The 20235-nt window shown below is 42.0% G+C and overlaps 1 protein-coding gene across 2 annotated transcripts in view; it reads right to left on the minus strand.

Annotated features, from left to right (window-relative positions):
• LAMA1 (laminin subunit alpha 1) overlaps positions 1 to 18165 on the minus strand; it is a 128445-nt gene extending 110280 nt beyond the window's left edge. For both annotated transcript variants that reach the window (XM_084887735.1, XM_084887734.1), the window contains exon 1: positions 18012 to 18165. In XM_084887735.1, coding sequence (XP_084743861.1) covers positions 18012 to 18084 — 73 coding nt within the window. In that variant the 5' untranslated portion in view covers positions 18085 to 18165. The remainder of the gene's footprint in view (positions 1 to 18011) is intronic.
• Between the last annotated feature and the right edge of the window lie 2070 nt (positions 18166 to 20235).

Here is a 20235-nt window from a genome sequence, read left to right on the forward strand (position 1 = left end):
CACTAAAAATTATTCCATATATATAATTTACTTTTCATAGTTACAGAATAATTATTATTCCTGATTGCTTATGACCACATCTGCTAGAAGATGAAAGAAAGCTAGAAATATGTACTGAAGAAAACATGTTTTAAAAAGAATTCTTTTCAAAAGACCCTCAGGTTGCAGAATCATTTCAAAGACAACCAAAATATTTCAATTAAAGGGAAACTATGTGAGCTTCCAGTAGGAGGAAGGATGGGAAATCAAAGGGTGAGAAAGGGCACTAAGATCAAGAACCTACCAAGAACAAAAGTTTGATTTTACACATAAAAATCAAAGGCAGAAGGAGGGCTGTCGCAGGAGACGTGACAAGTTTTACCATTACTTAGCTGTTAATAAATTAGATGACACATTTTTGTTGAGAGACATTATTTACTTTAGTTACTAGTAGTATTACTGGAATACTAATTTGCCTTTTGCCCCCCACCCCCATTCAGCGTACACAATGGAATAATTTTCTATCCCTGAATTTAACTGGTAGCTAAAGACTTTATAAGGCCAAACTCCATGGAGCATGAAATAAATTCCTTCTCATTCACCAGTAGCTTTTTTTTTTTTTTTTTTTTTTTTTCCTTTCTTCACAGCCTGAATACATTTGGTTTTCTTAAATATATTTCAGGAACACACTAATCTGCTGGAAATTTCTTTATTACTGTTAGATGAAAAATTGCCACGAAGCTGGCAAAAATGCTACTACACACAATTACCGAAGATTTCAGCTGAGAGACTTTGATAGTTGAATAATTCATTTTCAAAGATTTTCCCAGCAGAAAATCTTTTCTCCACCTTAAAAGAGAGTATGTGCAATGCTGACTAGCCCTAAGGCTCAGAGCACCTTCTTTATCAATGTTTCTGAAATGATTCAGGGCCAATGGCTCAGGGCCTTAACGATGTATTTGTGTGCAAGAGAAGCAAGAGTTTTTTTCTAATGACTTTTTTTCTATTTTGGAAAAAAAAACAACCCAAGTTCTACAAAATGTTATTTGCCTAATTCATAATCATTGTGATATTATGGGGTAAAAATGGCTTGCAATTCTTAGTTAATAGATCTGTGGTGATATTTCAGGTCATTTTTTTATCAGCATGAAACTAAATATTATGCATATTTTATCAGATTGAATAATAAAAGTGGCTTCTGATGTCAGGAGATTTTGTTCTGAAAAACAGTCAAAGCTACTTGTTCAATCCATGAAGAAGTTTGAAAAAATAGGAATTTAAAGCTTCTGAATTGAGAAAATTGTGACTTTTAAAAAACATTCAAATTCTTCCCCCCACCCCATATATGCTCTGTTCATTTCCCTAATCTCACCCACTTATCATGTAAATTTCTACAAATTGATTAGGAAAGACTGCTATTACAAATAAACTATCCTGTTTCCAGAATTCTCTTTGAAATATGGTATCACCTTATTGAACTACAAAAGCAGTACCTTAAACAGCTACAAATGACATTAATTAGTGAGAAATCCTAGAAACATTTAATACTGTTCCATAATATAACATCAAAGTATTCTAAAAATATAGTTTAGGTATTCTAATGACATAAATTTCTAATAGTTAAGGTATTCAAATAATATTTCAGGTATTCTAATGACATAAATTTTTAAAGGATGCATGAATTCACATTTAGTAACGTATTCATATGTCATTAAAAAAGCGGGTAAGAACCTTGTATTAAGTTCAATAAATTTTTTGCCCAGACAGTGTGGCTCAGGGGTTGAGTGTCGACCTATGAACCAGGAAGTAAAAGGTGTATATATGGTTTAAAATCCTTATATGGTTCCTCATTGCTCTTCAAATCAATTTGTTTCCTTCCTCTGCACCTTTCACATATCTGTTCATTCCCTGCTCATCCTTCAAGCTAAGCCCAGGTCTTCCCTGGACTCCAGGCTAATATAAATATTCTTCTTTTGTCCCACCTTATATCAGCATGCCCTCTCCCTGCACTAATACCATTCACAGAGATCATTAACTTGCTGACAAGTCTCCCCCCAATTCTTCTCCCCTCACTATCCTTCTCCAAAAAACATAATCAACTTTCTATTTGCATGTGATGTTTCCTACAATCTTGATCCTCAGCCGAAGGACCCTCAGAGGCTGGTTGTGCTTCCCATCTAAGCTTATGGCAATAGCCCTTTCTGGATTCTTGCTTACTCCTTGGTGATAAAAACAACACAGTTGGCCCCAAATGGAGTTAGTCCTTTTAAATCCCAGCTCTCCAAACCAAAACTTAATTACAGTTTCTAGCTTTCCCAGAAATGGAATCTTAAACCAGCCATGCAGGAATTGCCTGATCAGCACTAGTCAGGTAATCTGCGGCCAGGCCCTTGCCATCCTCTAAAACAGTGGTTCTCAACCTTTCTAATGCTTCGACCCTTTCATACAGTTCCTCATGTTGTGGTGACTCCCAACCATAAAATTATTTTCGTTGCTACTTCATAACTGTAATTTTGCTACTGTTAATGAATCGTAATGTAAATATATGTGTTCTCAACCTGTGGGTTGCGACAGGTTGAGAACCGCTAGCAGGGTTGCCTAAGACCATCAGAAAACACAGACATTTACATTACAATTCATTAACAGTAGCAAAATTACAGTTATGAAGTACCAACAAAAATAATTTTATGGTTAGGGGTCACCACAACATGAGGAACTGTATGGAAGGGTCAAGGCATTAGAAAGGTTGAGAACCACTGCCATGTAAGGACCCAAAATGGCCAAAAAGAGCTCTTTGGAGGAGTCTCTACCCATTTTTCCCTCTCTCCTAGAAAAAACCTGAATATCCCCCCCCCCCCCTTGTTGAATGCCCTGTCCTTCTATTAAATGGGCTTCAATAAAAGAAATAAATCCCAAGCAAGAGAGGCTGCGCTGTTGGTGGAGAAGCCCACTCTCTGTCTCACTGCTTCACGAATAAACTCCCTTTCATTTCCAGCTCTATGCTGGCTCCTTTTGGAATTCTTTCCGGCAAAAGCCAAGAACCCACAATGTGTGGGCGACCTTCGGGTCCCCGAATCCTGGGAACACCTGCATCACTTTTACTTCTGATTGATCAGCAATTGATAGCAGCTCCTTCCAACAAGTAAGTGGTTCCTTACTCCTCTGCTCCTTTCCCACGAGAAACCTGAGCCAAATACTTTGTCATAACAGGAGTACAATATTTAAAGAAATTCTATTGCATGTAACATGATAAATTAAAAATCATTTTAATCACTATTAAATGAACTTGTTTTGTATATCAAATACCGGTATCCTCAGAGGGTTTAAATAATAACACATCAAAGCCAATGTTGAAATACATGGAAGTCTTGCTTGTTTATTATGAAACAAATAGGGCTTTCATTTCCAGTGAGAATTGTTCAAATATTACCAGATAGTTATTTTATGCCTCGAATAAAGAAAAATCTCACACTTGGGAGGGTATTAAGTGAGGGTGGCTTGAGTCTCCTGCAGACAGGGAGCTCTTCAGCCCCATAGAAGCACTAACTAGAGAATGTTTGCTCTCATCACCTCCTTCCCACCCCTCACCAAAGCAAGTACTCTGTTTCTGGACTAAACCAACTTAATCATTGATAGCTGTTAGTAAAAGAAAAGCCTTCTAGAGATTCCAAGGCCCTTTCTAGCACAGTGAGAAGGGGATGGGGCGGTGGGGGGGAGGGGGGGCGGAGAAGGCAGAGAAGGAGAGAAAGGGAGAGAAAGAAAGACCCTCACACAAACAGTGAGGAGAAGTCAAATCCAAATTACTGAGAGTTTGACCTTTAACACAGTTTTTATTTTTCTCACAAGGGAAAACGAAGAGAAGATTAATCTCTGAAAAACCAGAGGGGGTGGTAAGTGAAAGAAAGACCTTAGCTGGGTTTTGCTAGACTGCCATTTCCATACCAATGGGCTCAAGGTGTCCTTGACAAAGACAGGGACAGTTTTCACTGTAAGATAAAGAAGCCTGTGAGCAGGCAAGGCACAAACACTGTCTGTAGAAAACAGAGCCTTATCAGGGGTCACCTACTCCTCCCACAAAGCCTGGTTTAATACTTGTATTCCATGACACTGCAGTTTTTAATTCAGCACAGAAGTTTTGTTGCAGAGAAAAATATAATTCATTCATCATGCAGTGTTCTCTTGCTGCCAAAAATTTTTAAATTGTTGTTGAAGAGTAATGACTTAAATAATTCTACCTGATCGAAAGCATAATTGCACACAGACAAACCACAAAAGCAGCTTGATGTTCGCATATATTTTTAAATGTTATATCCTTTCCAGTGCCTGAAAGACACTGCCCCTCGCACTCCTCCCAAGTCCCTACAGGAATGAACTCTTTAAGGAAAAGTCCAGAAGCAAGGACAACATTGACACTGAACATCACCAGCCCTGTTGAGTTATGATGTAGTTTCATGACATTTTATCATTTATAACCTTTGCACTGTTTATATCATATTTGAAATACCTAAACACATCCATTCAACATATTCATCAGCCCAAACACTTCCAAAGATAATCAATTTTTCCACAAATCCTTCAAGGTCTCAGTTATTTCTTCGCCTTTCCTCTGCCCCTTCCATGCTCTATTGTATAGATTGTACTTGCTTAGGCTTTGAAACATTGATATCCCCATGTAGGAATATGCCCAGGGCTGCTTCGTGAGTGTGTGTGACCAGTAGTCGCCCTTGGTTTAATGCTCTGCTGAAACCATCTTGAAATTGTTCACAATTTAAACAAGGGCCCCACATTTTCATTATGCACTAGCTCTTCAAATCATGTAGCTGGCCCTAGTGGTAGCTTCAACTGAGGATGACCCTCACAAGTGTCCGAGAATCTCTAACAAAATCATTTCGCATTCAAGATGGTGTCACTACCTCTCCCTGACCTCCAGTACAATGACCTCCAGTACAATGACCTCCGATCCACCAACTACAGCTCCTTTTATTCCACTGCATATCTAAAGGGACATTTTATAAACAAATAACTCATTTGAGCTACCTTTCACCTTGCAGACCAACAGTAGACAAATATATTTAAGAACTAAACACTTCCATCAAAAGTACAGGGTTAAATTATCTTGGTCTAATTCTCACTGGGATAAATAATACTGTATAAATAATATTCAGTTCTAGTACCCTTGGTGTTTGTTTTCTGAAATTTGGCTTCCTCTTTATATAGATACATACATTAAATATAATAGTTTTCCTATTGTTTAAAAAAAAAAAAAAAAGCTGTTACTATGTCAAAGACATGTATAAGACTTGTATTCACTGTCTCCAGTTCCTTGCCTCACGTTTGCTCTTTACTGGACTTCAATTGGAATTCTGTTTCTTTAAGTCAATAAATTGCCATTTTCAAGGCCTCCATTAATTTCTATCTTGTCAAACCTAACATCCAGTTTACTTTCAGTTTACTTAATCTCACTGTAGCTTTTGTTAAGAATGACCTTTCTCCTTCTTAAACACTGTCTCCTTTTGGCCTCCATCACACTATAGACCCCCAGGTTTTCCCTCTGTCACACAACTTGTGAATCTCTGCTAATTCTGTGATAGGCACTCAGACAGACATAACAGAGCAGGGATGATGGACCAGGTACGGAAGGTCACAGGGCAGAAAGCCCTGGATGCCTAGCAAGGAGCAAAACTGAGAAAACAAGGACCTGGCCCCAGGGTAACCTTTCCTTCCCTAACATATCAATGATGGAGCAGTTTGGACCCCCTGATCTTCATATCACTGGTCACGCAGTTTAGACCCTGTGACCTTTCCTCCCTAGAGATAACCTAGGCCTCCATTATAGTTAAGCTTCAGGCCCAGAGAAAAAGCAAACCCAGGTGGGTGATGCCAGGACCAGCTGTAATGACTAAAGACCCCTGCCCTGATGCTGACCAATCGGCAGAGACCAGGACCATGAAAGAGCACATCTGGAAAACTGATGAATATTCTATTGAAGTCTTTCCTTGGGACCTCCCCTAAGATTCCCACCTGCAAGAAACTCTCTGGATGAAGAACCTAGTGAGCACCGAACCATTCCCTTCCTCCTTTCCTTCCCCCACAAGTGTGCATCTCCTAAATTCTAAGAGTCCCAGGAGACTTGTAACCAGGGGAGCAATGGGCAGTGGCAGCTCATTCTGGGCTAACCCCCTGAACCTGTGTCCAAGGCCCCTTTTTCTCTGACTTCCCTGAGAGCCAAAGCAGCCCAGCCTAGGGTTTCCTGTTGCTTCTCTATGCTAAACCTTTCCTTGTTTCACTGTCCTGAGGGTGCTTTTGCTATGGCCAATAAAAACTCATACTTGCTTTGCTGCACTTTATCTCTTAACTGAAATCTTTCCTTCAAGAAGACAACAACTGAGGTCTCGTCGTCTCACCAGTAACACTTATCCTAGAGGTCTCCACCTGAACTGATTTCCTTGGAAAGGAAAACATTCACCAAACAGGTGCACTGTCATGGGGAAAGTGGAAAGAAGAGTGCTTTCCCAAAAACATTAGTTTAATATTAGTAATCCCAATTTAGGAAATAATATAAAAAGACATCATATGTGAGTTAGTGGAATCTCAACAGTGGCCAAAGTAAAACTAGCACAAATTTAATAAGGGTAAATGCAAGACCTTCGACTTTTCCCCCAAAACCCCCTGCCAGCACAGAATAGTCTTGGCAAAGTTCGAAAAGACATTACAGTTCCTGGTGACAGAAATACATAATATAAGAACAGTGTTATGAAAAATATCAACATGATCTAAGGTTGAGTTAATAATGCCGTACTATTAAAGACAGAGGAAGATGAACCTTAGCAGTCACAAATGTAATAACTATGACTTCACTATGCACATATGTTAGAATGTCATTCTATACACAAGTTTGCAAAGAGGAAGTACTTCTCAAACTTTATGCACACAAATCACCTGGAGATCTCATTAAAATGCAGATGCTGGTTCTGTAGGTCTGGGGGAAGGGGGCTGAGACGCTTCATGGCTGAGCATCTTCCACGGTGGCTGCTTGAAATCCAAGAACTTAAATGATCTCTTGGCTTTTTTCCAGTTCTAGCACTCTAGAGTTGGCCAATTCAGCCAAACCTTGGCACAAAGATCATCAGACTGATTAGTGAAGTCATGCTTTCTCCAGCAACTTTCTGTCACTATTTAACCAGAACTCCAGACTTCCCATCCTGCACTCAATTCTTGGAGACCTTTGACAACTATTTTTTAGAGGAAATGAGGTGCTTCAGTTAAGACAAAAGTTGTTAGCTTACTGCAAAGAAAGAAGAACTTTCAATGGCTCCAACATTAAAGACCCAACATACAAACAAAGTCAACTGAGCATCTAATAGGGAAATCTATTAAAGCCAACCTGTTCCCCTTGAACGATGCTGCCACTGGCCTGGTTCATTCATATTGAAAACAATGCTTTTGAAGACGTGGTGGAATGGTTATAACATAATGTTAAAATTTAAACAGAAGGCATTTACATAGCACTAACTAATTTCTGACAGAGGGCTACCCATTTAAGCCCCAGTCCTGCTGGTTACTGGAATTCCAACCAGTTTGATATGGCAGAAGATAAGGTTCCTCCAGGTGTCTATTCAGAGGGCCTACAGGGATGGCTTTGCACAAGGTGAGGAGAGGTGGGTCTGAGAGTGCACCAGGACATCCGTTCCCTGGATGCCTCAGGACCTTGCATTTGAGCTTCCAGGTTGTAGGTCTAAGTGACAGATGGAGAGGGAGGAGTTTTCAAGAGAGCCTCTGAGAACAAAAGCAGGGCCATTCATAGAAGGTGGGGCTATCTCCCCATTCTGATGAAGAAAACAGCTTGATAGAGATGAGGAGGGTCAAGGACACACAACTCATCACCGCAGATTCTCCTCTTCTCTTTCTTTATCTCATTAAAATAAGAGTTTTAATATCACTTCCTTTTTATTTTCTAAGTTCTTCCCTATAATATATTTTTATTATGATATATAGCCAGAGAGCATGTACTTTATTTCCACATGTTAGTAATAAAGAAATCAGAAACCAGGCCAGACCACAATAGATTACTCAAATAAACCACATTTTATATACATCTTCTGTAGTATATTTTCTTTGAGAAAAAGACACTAAAAACCCAAATGTCCTTCCTTTACTACACACTCTACTCGGGTTCACATGCAGGTTTCCCATTTTGAGCAAACGGCAAATCTCTAACAAATACGTTGTCGAACGGTGAGGTCTTGTAGTTTAAGTTCTAAGATGCACCTTCCACACTTACTGTGCTTCTTCCTTCCCAGTTAGCACCTCAGCACAGACCCCCTACCTGCTGTTTTCCCCAGACACATGGTTTTCACCCTGAAGAAGTTGGCAAATCTAGGGGCCTGATTTGGGGATAGCAGAATGTCAGCCCTTCTTGCAACATCTGGGACTATACTCCCAAGCTTCCAGTACAGCACTTGTTTGAATGCAGGGACTGCAGATCCCACAGAGTTCTTCACTACGGTGTGATGACAATTACTCACTGAGGACATAAGAAGCTTTGACTCAGGATGAACATCCATTTACACATAAACAGTAACTAGTGTCTGAAATTAAAAACCTTCAGTGTAAAGACCGGTATCATCCATGTATGTGTGTGTGTGTGTGTGTGTGTGTGTGTGTGTGTGTGAGAGCGCGCGCGCGCATGTTACTCATGTTAAACTACCCATAAGCAACTAGCATTAAAATAGGTGATGCAACTTCCAAAAGTAGTAAACTGTATTCCGGCTGTAGTCCAGAAGAACCCACAACTTTGTTCTGTTATTTGTCTCCATAAACAATAGCACTTTACTAGTTAATGGTCAACTGATGTTTACAAAATGCCTAGGCAATTTTGTCTAGTTTGATTACCTGGATTCTTCCTTGTTCTCCATCCTCAATTACTATCTGGGTGCCCCACTGAGGTCCCTCAGGCCCCTGGAGCTGGAACTCTGTCCTTTCCCCGCCCACACTCCCTAGATTATCCCTCTGCTTAGTGACTTCCCTAATTCCAACTGCATGTTCCTCTGGATCTCAAAATAATGACCACTGGATTCACCTGGGCATTGATGTTATTAAAATCTGATGTGCAGCCCAGAGAGCGACCTTCCTATTAACTGTGCTTGCTCTCCTGGAGCACACGGAAGAGCTACGGTAGTTACCTAGTTGAGCTCTGAGTTGATGAGAGAAAGGGAGCAAACAAAATATATTATAGATAGCAACTTCCACCATTGTGACTTTAACCCAACCACTCCTTCTTTGACTATAATATTTCTCAACATTTTTTCAGTATATACACTTTGGGGCCCTGGCTGGTTTGGCTCGGTGGTAGCCGATCGATAATTCTCTCTCATCATTGATGTTTCTCTCTCTCTCCCTCTTCCTTCCCCTTTGAAATCAATAAAAATATATTTTTTAAAATATATATGCACTTTTGGTTCTATGAACTTCAAAACAAGTCGATCAAAGATGTCAACAGCTGCCCCAGGATCATAGTGAGGATGGCAGCTGAATGGAGTCTCAAGATGTTGTACATCCCAATATTTGCTCAGTGCATGAAGGAATGAGTGAATAAATGAAGGGGGGAAATTAGAAAAATTGAATAGAAATGACAATCACACAAGAAAATATTTCCTCCCCCATGAAGATATGAAATATTTAAAATGCCAACTCCCTTAAAGGAAAGCAATGAGAGCTTCCACAGGCATTTCACATGTTAGTATCTCAAACTCTCCCAACCCTGAACTTCTAGACTGACCAGAAGTATGCTGATGAAGCCAGAGGGGAGTTTAGATTTTTACAAAGCTTGTGTTTGGGTGAAGGGGTCAGAGGTACAAACTTCCAGTTATAAAATAAGTAAGTCTGGAACCGTGGTCGGCAAACTGCGGTTCACGAGAGCCACACGCAGCTCTTTGCCCCTTGAGTGTGGCTCTTCCACAAACTACCACAGCCTGGGTGAGTCTATTTTGAAGAAGTGGTGTTAGGAGAAGTTTAAGTTTAAAAAATATGGCTCTCAAAAAAAATTTCAATCGTTGTACTGTAGTTATTTGGCTCTATTGACTAATGAGTTTGCCGATCACTGGTCTGGGAGATGCACTGTACAGTGGTGATTATAGTTAATAATACTGTATTGCATATGTGAAAGTTGCTAAGAGAGATATTAAAAGTCTTCATCGCAAGGAAAAAGGTTGCAACTGTATGTTGATGAATATATATTGGGAAATGATCACACAATAAGTCGATATATAATCATTATATATTTGATTTATATATATAATTATATATATATATATATATATATATATATATATATATATATATATATCATTATGTTGTTTACCTGAAAATATAATTATATGTCAATATACCTCAATTAAAAAAAAAGAAAGAAAGAAAGAAATGCCAGAATTAGAGAGTCAGAATAAAGGGATTGAAAATGGGAATTTTAATGGGTGGGGAAAGAGTGCTAGCCCACAACAGGGTACAGCTACAGGGATAGAAAGTAAGCCACGTGGCAAAGACAGGTCTGGAAACAACTATGTAAACTAGAAATCCAAAGGGTCTACTTGAAATTACAAAGGTCTCTGTGCCTCTGGATACCAAAATTTGATTATGACTTTTTGAAATAGATTCCAGATCCCTCCTAGACCTGCTGAATGGTTATCTCTTGGGTGGTATAAAACCTAGGATGCTGGAGGACCCCATGGCCAGAAGGGGCCAGGACTTAGAGCTGGGAGTGCAATCCAGGGTCTATCAATGGTTCTCAACTTTTCTAATGCCGCGACCTTTTAATACAGTTCCTCATAAAATTATTTTAATTGCTACTCCTTAACTGTAATTTTGCTATCATTATGAATCATAATGTAAATATCTGTGTTTTCCGATGGTCTTAGGCTCTACAGCAGCTGTTCTCAACCTGTGGGTCTTGACAGTTTATACCTCTGACTTAATTAAATGACATATAGCCAGAGACATGAAAGTGTCTGTACTAAAAGTTTGTACCTCTGACCCCTTCACCCCATTCATTTATTCACTCATTTTCCACCCACAGGTTGAGAACTGCTAGAGGAAGGAGATGTTCAGGATAGAAAGGGAGGATAAGGGCTAGTTGCCTGTGAATGAATTTGGAGGGATTACAGAGGGTGGTGGCCTGTGGGCAGGAGCAGGGATGGATGAAGCAGAGGGGTGTATGATGAAGGCAGTGCTGTAGCAACAGCGCATGTGAGACCAGATCAAGGGTAAGAATGCCAGCGTTATTCAAAGTGGCTCCTGGTAGTAAGTCAGACAGCTGGTGATCATTTGCAGTGGTAACAGGGAAAGACAACAATAAATCAGGGAGTTCTTTAAAGGAAGAACTAAAATTCAAAGAGACAATGTGGAGAAGGAGATTTAAAAAGAAGAAAAGTAAGATGAAGTCACGGTAACCGAAAGAATGCCACGAACTGGAGAAACAGAGAGGGAGTCATTGAGGCAGGAAAGAATTCCTGTGCTGGGACTGTGACAAGCAACAACCACTTTCTGAAAGTAAAATTCTGTCATTGCAGAAATGTTGGAAGGCATGTAAATGTGTTGCAGTGCGAGGTATGTTTTTCCAAATCTAAATATTCTTTTAACTAAAAGTGATTTATTAAACGTAAGCATCTTCTTTATTGTTGTAAAGAATGTCCTGGGATTCTGGCAAGAAATTGTGGAGCAATGGAACAAAATGCAAGAAATTCTTTAGGGAATGGGAGAAGATGGTACTTTCCATAAATACTGAGTTATCTAAATTTGACATTCCCACCAGCAATACAGGAGGTTGTCTGGCACAAGAATTTGAGTCATACTCCTGCTGGGCCAACAGATCAGACTTCAAGATAACTTCAGGAATGAAAAGATCCAAACTTCAAATGGTGGGTTTAGAAAAGAAAAAATAATGTGCACCACACTGAAATCAGAACCTTATGTGTGTGTATGCTGGGGTTTCTGGATTAACAGTCTGAGATAAATGCCTACCTAGGCAAGAATGTTATCCACCGAGCTGATGTGGAATCTCACTGTCTCCATTGTCTGTCTCCTGCCCCCAAGCAAGACACAAAATCACTGGGAACAAGTTAATCCAAAGAAAGCTCCCCTGATCCAGACGAGAAAACAGAGACCCAAATAGAAGGGCTCTGTGCTATTAAGTGGTTACTCTGGGGATGGACTGTCACCCTCCACAAAAAGGACATGAAAATGCAGCGAAACCAGCTACAGCATGGTGCTGCATGCTGAAATAGCTCCCTGACAGGCATGTTCCAAGATCATGACCTTAAGTAAAATTACTTCCATAAAAGATTGTCTCCTCATTAATTTTGAAATGCATTCATTTAACCAATTGTCCATAGATACATATTAGTATTTTAGAAATAAAACAAATAAAAGAAGTATTTGCAAACATAAAAAGCTACCTATATCTTTCATAGGAGACCACAGGTCTCTTGTTCATCCAAACATTTCTGAGGAATGTAACTGAAAATTTCACCTAAGATCTACCATCAAGAGTTCTCTCTGGTTGTCTTCAGCTAATTTTTGTATCCAAAGTACAGGCTTAACTTTATTCACTGGGAATTACTTTTAAAATTAAGTTTCACACCAGGCTGGTGTGGCTTCATGGTTGAGGGTCAACCGATGAACCAGGAGGTCACAGTTTGATTCCTGGTCGGGCACATGCTCAAGTTGCAAGCTCAATCCCTGGTAGGACGCATGCAGGAGGCAGCTGATCAATGATTCATTCTCTCTTATCATTGATGTTTCTATCTCTCTCCCTCTCCCTTCCTCTCTGAAATCAATTTTTAAAAATTTAATTAAGTTTCTCTGTGTCTGCCATAGGTGTTCCAATCATGAGTCATATTTATTGATAAAGTAAAGAGCACACTATGCTAAGCTTCTAATAGAATTATTCTCAAATTTGACTTCTCTACACCATAAATCTTCTAAGATATAGTTTTTAAAATTATTTATTAATTAAGGAATAGCTTACTACTACTATTGTAAACAACACTTTTAGAAACAGCACAATGTTGTCAAATCAATTGATGATCTAGTTTTTAAATTCCAAAAGATCTAAGCAATATGGGTCTAATGCCTTTCTGTGAAAGACCATCTTGGAAGGAACAAGTTGGAAGGTGGAAGTTTTACAAGTATGTACATTCATTAAGTGATACATTACTATCCTGCAATAGGTACATCGAAGGAAAAGAATGGCGGAAGGTAGTAGAGAGAGGAATACGGATCCATATTTTGCCAGGAAATAATGGGTACCTCCCTTATACTATTAAGGAAGAAGTAGGCTTCATAAGTAGCTTGCTTTTGAGTTACATGAAGAAATATCTATGGAAAGATACTCAAGAAAACAAAAGAAAATGATAACATCAAGACTTAACTTTTTTTCTCTACAGCCTTTAGTACATTTTGAGTTTTCTGCCCTGGGCAGGGATTACCTGTTCAAAAATATTTTTTAAGTTACTTGATTCATAAATACAGATCTTAATTTGAATTTGACCCAGTAAAGGTAGGTGGCTATTAAAACAATGAATACACAGATGTAACGAAAACAATCCCTTCCCTCAAGAAGCCCAAGCCAGAGTGAGGCAGAGTAGCCAGCTGATAGTTGACACCACCATGGAAACAGCAAGTAGGATAGCAGCACTAGGAGGAGAGCAGTGGTAGAGCATCCAGGGACTGGGAACGTTTTCCAGGGGGTTAGGACCCTCACAGAGGGTCCTGCACTTAACAGCCCATGTGCCAGCAAACACTGGTGAGTTATGAACAGGTGCAGGTGTGCCCAAGATTACACCTGTTAGCCCTGGGACAAAAGGTAAGCTGGAGTCTGACTCCTTGGTTTATCCCCAGTGAGACCTCCCCCAGTGTCATTTTGTGTGTGCATGACAGGAAGTGAAGGGTTTAGGTGTTGTTGGTCCAACAAAGGGTGGGGATGTTCCTAGAAAAATCGGCGGTGGCAGTACTGACAAAGAAGGGAGGCCTGGTGGGAGAATCATCACAATATTTCCTGGAAAAAACAAACAACTGCCAAGCCTAATCAGCAGTGGGGGCAGAAAATGAGAGACAGATTGCAAATTTTCATTTGGTTAAATCAACAAATCTTAATGTGGGCAATGAAAGAGGGAGGGGAGCCAGGATGGTGAGCATGCAGGGCAGGCAGACAGTAAGAGCCACCATCATGGATTGCATGCCTGTGTCACTAGGACATGCCCAAAACTGTAACTGTTTTCATGTGATATTTAATCATATTAATCCCATCCTTTATAAACAGGAAGACAGATGTTAAGAATTCAGATATGGCCCAGATGTGGCTTAGTGGTTGAGCGTAGACCTATGAACTAGGAGGTCATGGTTTGAATCCCGGTCAGGGTATTGCCTGGGTTGTGGGCTCAATTCCCAGTGTGGAGTATACAGGAGGCAACTAGTCAATGTTTCTCTCTCATCATTGATGTTTCTATCTCTTTCCCCCTCCATTCCTCTCTGAACTCAATGAAAATATATTTTTTTTTAAAATAATTCAGATGTGTAAAGAAACTTTAACCAATGTCATGGCTCATCAAAGTGACCAGTCTGATATTTGAACCCAAGACTATCTGATTCCTAATCTAGACTCTATGTTCTAAATAATTATATACACTGAGTGGTCAGATTACTATGATCTCTGAATGATTAATAATCTGGCCACCCAGTATATAGCCTATATAATAAAAGGCTAATATGCAAATTGTCCCCTCCACCAGAAATTCAACCAGCAGGCAGGCTGGTTAACGGCCCATGTCCCCTCCCCTGGCCAGGTTGGCCAGACCCCACCCATGCACCAATTCACGCACCAGGCCTCTAATACACACACACACACACACACACACACACACACACACACACACATACTGAGTAGCCAGATTATTATGCATTTAGAGACCATAATAATCTGGCCAGTCAGTGTATACCAGAGAATATAGCTTGAAAGAAGGCCTCCCCAATAGTTCTGTGCAAAATAGCAATACTGTAATGATGCTTGCAGCAAATAACTATTGAGGGCTAACCCTGTACTAAGCCCTGTTCTATGCACTTCATTGCATTGTTTCAGTTCATCATTAACAGTGTCTTCCAGGGAAACACCATTTTATTCCCATTTTACAGATGATGAAAACTAAAGCACATAGAAGCTAAGTAATTTGCCCAATCTCCCATTAGTAAAGCTAGAGAATACAACACGTAAAGATTTATCTAACCGGTTTGGCTGTGAGTAGAGAGTCAGTCGGTGGACTGAAGGATCCCAGTTTGAGTCTGGTCAAGGACATATCCCCAGTAGGGGTCATGCAGGAGGCAGCTGATCAATGTTTCTCTCCATGGATGTTTCTAACTCTATCCCTCTCCTTTACTCTCTGTAAAAAAAAATTAATAAAATATATATTTTTTTAAAATATTTTTCTTGTAATTTTCCTATAGACACTTCCTGTAGATAATAATGAATATCCATAAGACTTTATGAATAAAGTATTATAAAATGGTAGCATGTTTCAAGGATGATTCCCTTGAAATAGTGTCCTTATAAACATTTTATGATAGTGGCTTTTAAAGCAGCGCAATTCTAAGAGGGGCAGAACAAGACAGAACAGTGTATATGTTTATTCCATACCCTTGTCACATGTGAATTCTCCATCATGCTAGATTAACTACAGATGTAGGCTTTATATTTAATGTCTGAAAAAGAGAGAGGGAAAATGGAGTGGGCCAAAGTCCAGGAGATGTAGGAGTTGGGCAGTAAGGTTTTTATTACACATATCTTTGTTTCTAACTGCTAAAATCAATATTTTTTGTTGTTGTTGTTGTTGGCCCTTACTTGGGGAATACAGCTACAGAAAAGAAAAATGCTCCTTTGAAATCCATTCAGGCACACACATTGTACTACTGAATACACACATGCTAAATATGAATACCATGTCACTTATGAGAATGAAATAAATTTCCCCTCATCCATAGAATAGTCATTTTTTTCTGTACACTTGGAATTATCTATTTGTTACTTAGAGGGGGAAAAGGAAGCTTAAAACAGAGGAACTGGTGAGCCAACCTGTGGAGCAACTGTAATTCTATGTAATTGTGAGCTGTGGGTTTAGCCTGACATCATTTGTAGAAACACATCACCGCTTATACTTATATGTAGCTTACTTTAAGCTGGTTACATTTCAAAAGAAATTAAGCCATTGCGTCACATACTGTGAGTCATAAAGTAATCTGGAAAAACTGCAGAAAGGATAGAGGGTTACTGATCAGGTAAATGCTATCATTACTTTCAAAAGCATGCAGGTCAGTATTATTTTATTATTTTATTATGACCCTGTCATATACTTTCACTAATTCATGCTATCTATGTGGGACACAGATTTTCTTTTCTTTTTTTTTTTTTTTTTTATCAAATCTCTCTCAGAGATGCCTGTTGGGAAGGGTGATCGTTGGTGGGGTGGGGACTGAAGACGGTGAGCCAGATTCAAAGGCTCCAGCCATGGGTGGGTTTCCACAGCATCTTAAAGCAGGAAAACCCCAGGGGGTCCACTTTCTCCAAACACCATTCATAACCGCCCAGGCTGAGCGCGGAGCCCCTGGAGGAACACGCAAAACATGAAGGGGCATCTCCTCCTAAGTCTAGGACTTGCAATTTCTTATAACAATAAAGCTGAGTCAAGCTACTCGCTCTCCATCCCGTGGGAAACCGGGACGCATATACTTTGTGCAACCTGAGGGCAAAGAGCTCAGCTCCAGGCTCCAAGCCCTCTCTCTCCTAGGCCAGCCCTTTTCTTTCAAGGATAACTATGCAAATTCCCCCTCTCTCCCGGCCCTGGCTGGGCGCAGAGCTGAGCTATTCAGAGCCCTGTTTCCAAGCTCCGGTCCAATGCTTTCATCATGAATGCTTGAATGAATGAGATGGTCTTTTTGCAGACTGACTAACTCAGCACAATGCCCAAACACATTTTTCCCACGGCGGCATTTTTCATGCCACCTACCTATTTTTGACACGTGCTTTTTTTCTTTTCTTCTTAAAATGCATCTAATAAAAGATGTATTTGTGCGCATATGCCCATAGCCATGTGTTGCATGCATTAAGATGTTTTCAACATCTTGTGACCGCTTAGCCAACAAGCCAGCAACAATGCTGGGAGGACTTAACCCCGTGGTCAGTGTGAGCGATGGGGTTGGACTGTCTAAAAAAGAGGGTTTCTCTTTCTCTCCTGGCATTGACAGAAACTAAGACTATTCGCTTCGGGTTTCTGTTCTTCCCAAACCTTGCCACCAGAGCCACTGTACCCGCGCCGCGACCAGCAGGCAGAGTCCTCCCTTCGCCAATGGCTCTTGCACTCCAGAGTGAGGAAGGTCTGAGCCGGAGCCTGAGCCGGGAACCAGCGGGCCCGGCCTCCTGGAGACCCCAGGCACAAAGAGCGGGGTTTGGGGGACACATCTGTGCCCCAGACGCCGCCTGAAGTGCGGACCGGCCCCCCTGCCCGGGACAGCTGGCTCGGGGCGCGCTGCTCCCCGCGACTCTCTCCGCCTGGACCGCGGGTGGCCCGGAGGAGCCTGCCCTTCCCGGCGCGCGGAACTGGGCTTCCCAACGCGGGACAATGGGGGAGCCCCGGGAGGACGCCTTTCCATTCAATCCCCGCGCCCCGCACTCCGCCCGCCACCCGCCCCGCGCGCCGGAGCCCGAGACCCACGCGGGGACGGCGCACCCCCCATCCCCAAAGCGCCCCCGGCTGCCACCCCCGCGTGGCGCTTCTCTGATACCGCAGGAGGCAGTGGGTGGCCCCCAAAGCCCCACGAGTCTGCAGCCGAAGGCTCGGAGGAGGGGCTGCCCCCCGCCTCGGAGACGCGCGCGGGGAAACCCACGTGTCCGGTCCTCCCGTCGGAGGGGAGCGAGGATGCGTGCACCGACCTCGGGAGAGACAAAGCGCGCGGCTTTGTCCCGCAACCGCCCCGGGGGCCGGCCCGCTCACCTCTCTGCTGGCCCCGCGCCGCCGCCCAGAGCGCCGCGGCCAGCAGCGCGGCCCCCGCGCAGCCCCCGCGCATCTCGCCGCCGCCGCTCAGGGCTCAGGGCCTGGGACTGCAGCCGGATCGGCGGGACCGTGCAGAGCTTCCCCGGGGGCACCCTCCGCGGCCCGCCCGCCCCTGCGACACACCCCCGACCTCCGCCCCGCCCGGCGAAGACCCTCCCCCTGGAGGCCCGGGCTCGGCCCGGACCCGCCGGACCGCTGCTCCCGGCCACGCCGAGCTGCCCGCCCGCCCGCCCGCCCCGCGCGGTGCACAGTCCCCAGCTCCAGATGGCGTGGGGCTGACCCGCGGCCGCGGCCGGGTCACAGTGGGGAGGGTGGGCGGAGAGAGTGACTAGGAAGGGGGAGCAACTGCTGGAGTTGGCCCGGAGGGGTGCTTTCCGAGAAAGGATTTGTCCTGTTGACCCAGCCCTATGGTGGCTCTGCAGCTCACCCCCTTGTTCCCCACTGGGCTCTGGGTCCGCGCAGCTCCAGCGCTGCAGCTTCCGAGCCGCAGCTCCGACCAGCCCGCACCTTCCCTCTCCCCCACCCCGAGGGTGCCCCGGGGCAGGCGGCCAGCCTCCCCCCTGGGAATGGGACCAGGGCTTAGCTAAGCAGAAGGTGGCCTGGCCCTGGCCTAGAGCCTGCCCTCTCAGGAGGCGAATCCCTGCTCAGCTGACCAGCCTCCCCCCCAAGGCTGTTGGAGTTTGTGAAGATTTTTCTAAAAGTGTGTTGTAGCTGGATTCCCGTTTTTTCTAGGGAAGGCAAGAAAGGTCGCTTAGATTTTATTATTTTTTTGCTTACACTAACTGCCCCAGGAAGAAGTCTCATACTTTTTTGAAGTTTAGTTTTTTTAACATAAGATTTCAACTGCTTTGTTGGTTTTTAAAATAGTTTTTCTCTGATTTTTATATTAAAATTGTATTCATTACGCTTGGCATATTTCACTTTTTTTCACAGTACAAACACATAGGATAGTAAAAGTCCCTTTTACAGTCTCACTCTCTCATTTTGTCTCCCCGCCCCCCAATAGGGAGATAATTTTATCTCAGTTGTGTTAATCAATTTGATAACTCTATCAATTCCAGTTTTTCTAAAAATATTTCCTGAAATCCTTAATGAATAAATTATCCTTATAATATAAGCAATTATTTTTTTAAATCATAGAAGTATATAACAATAGGTAGAATTTGGCACTTTAAAAATGATGCAATGTAGTTGGCTAAAGAGGAACACATCACAGTACCAAACTTAAAATACAGATGTTTTTAACTAGTAAAATATTAAAGCATTAAGTATTTATCAAATAAACGGTTAAGTAAATTTAGTATTTAAAAAGTTATAAGTATTAAGTTTTTAAATATTCAAATACAGGATTATAAATATTCCTGTACTGAGATAACATTGTATGCCCACTTCTATAGATATCTTTCCGAGTGTCCTAAGTGCATTCATGTAGATGTCTCATGTGACCTTCCCAGTCCTATAGGATAGGCAGAGAGTTAGTCTTGTGTGAGATGAGGAAATGAGTTCAGAGGGTTAAGGTCCTATCCAGACCTAAACCTCTGATATGATTTGTTCCCTTATTCTGAGATCATAACAATGAGATCAAAGGCAACAGGAAGAATCACAAAGGGTTTTCTATCTCCCTATATCCTGGGCTCCTATACATTTGGTCTGAACTTCAGTTAGACCTTATCTTTCAGCTGCAGACAGGGAGCTCACACTTGTGATTTCAAGGGAAGCAAAGGGTCAGTACATTTGGAGAGTGAATAGGAAATGGAAGTGTCAAAACTTTCAAGTTGGCACAATTTGTCACAGTTCAAGATTAAGCAGAAAGATTTCAGTGAAAGAAGAATTTCAAAAGCCATTTGAATGAACAAGCTTGGATAAGATGGAACATTAAAAATGTCACAATTCCATGTGTCTTGCAAAACCCAGCAGTACCAATTTTCCCATTCTGTATCATGCTTGGAAATGTCTAAATTATCTACAGCACCATGAAAGTTCAGGGTTGGCCTGTTTAAGGTAAAAATGATACAAGAATGTCCATGTTTTGCCAAAACCAGTTTGGCTCAGTGGATAGAGCGTCGGCCTGCGGACTGAAAGTTCCCAGGTTTGATTCCGGTCAAGGGCATGTACATTGGTTGCGGGCACATTCCCGGTAGGGGTGTGCAGGAGACAACTGGTC

The sequence above is a fragment of the Pipistrellus hanaki genome (genome assembly GCF_964339955.1).
Source record: "Pipistrellus hanaki genome assembly, chromosome: 6".
Classification (NCBI taxonomy): Eukaryota; Metazoa; Chordata; class Mammalia; order Chiroptera; family Vespertilionidae; genus Pipistrellus; species Pipistrellus hanaki.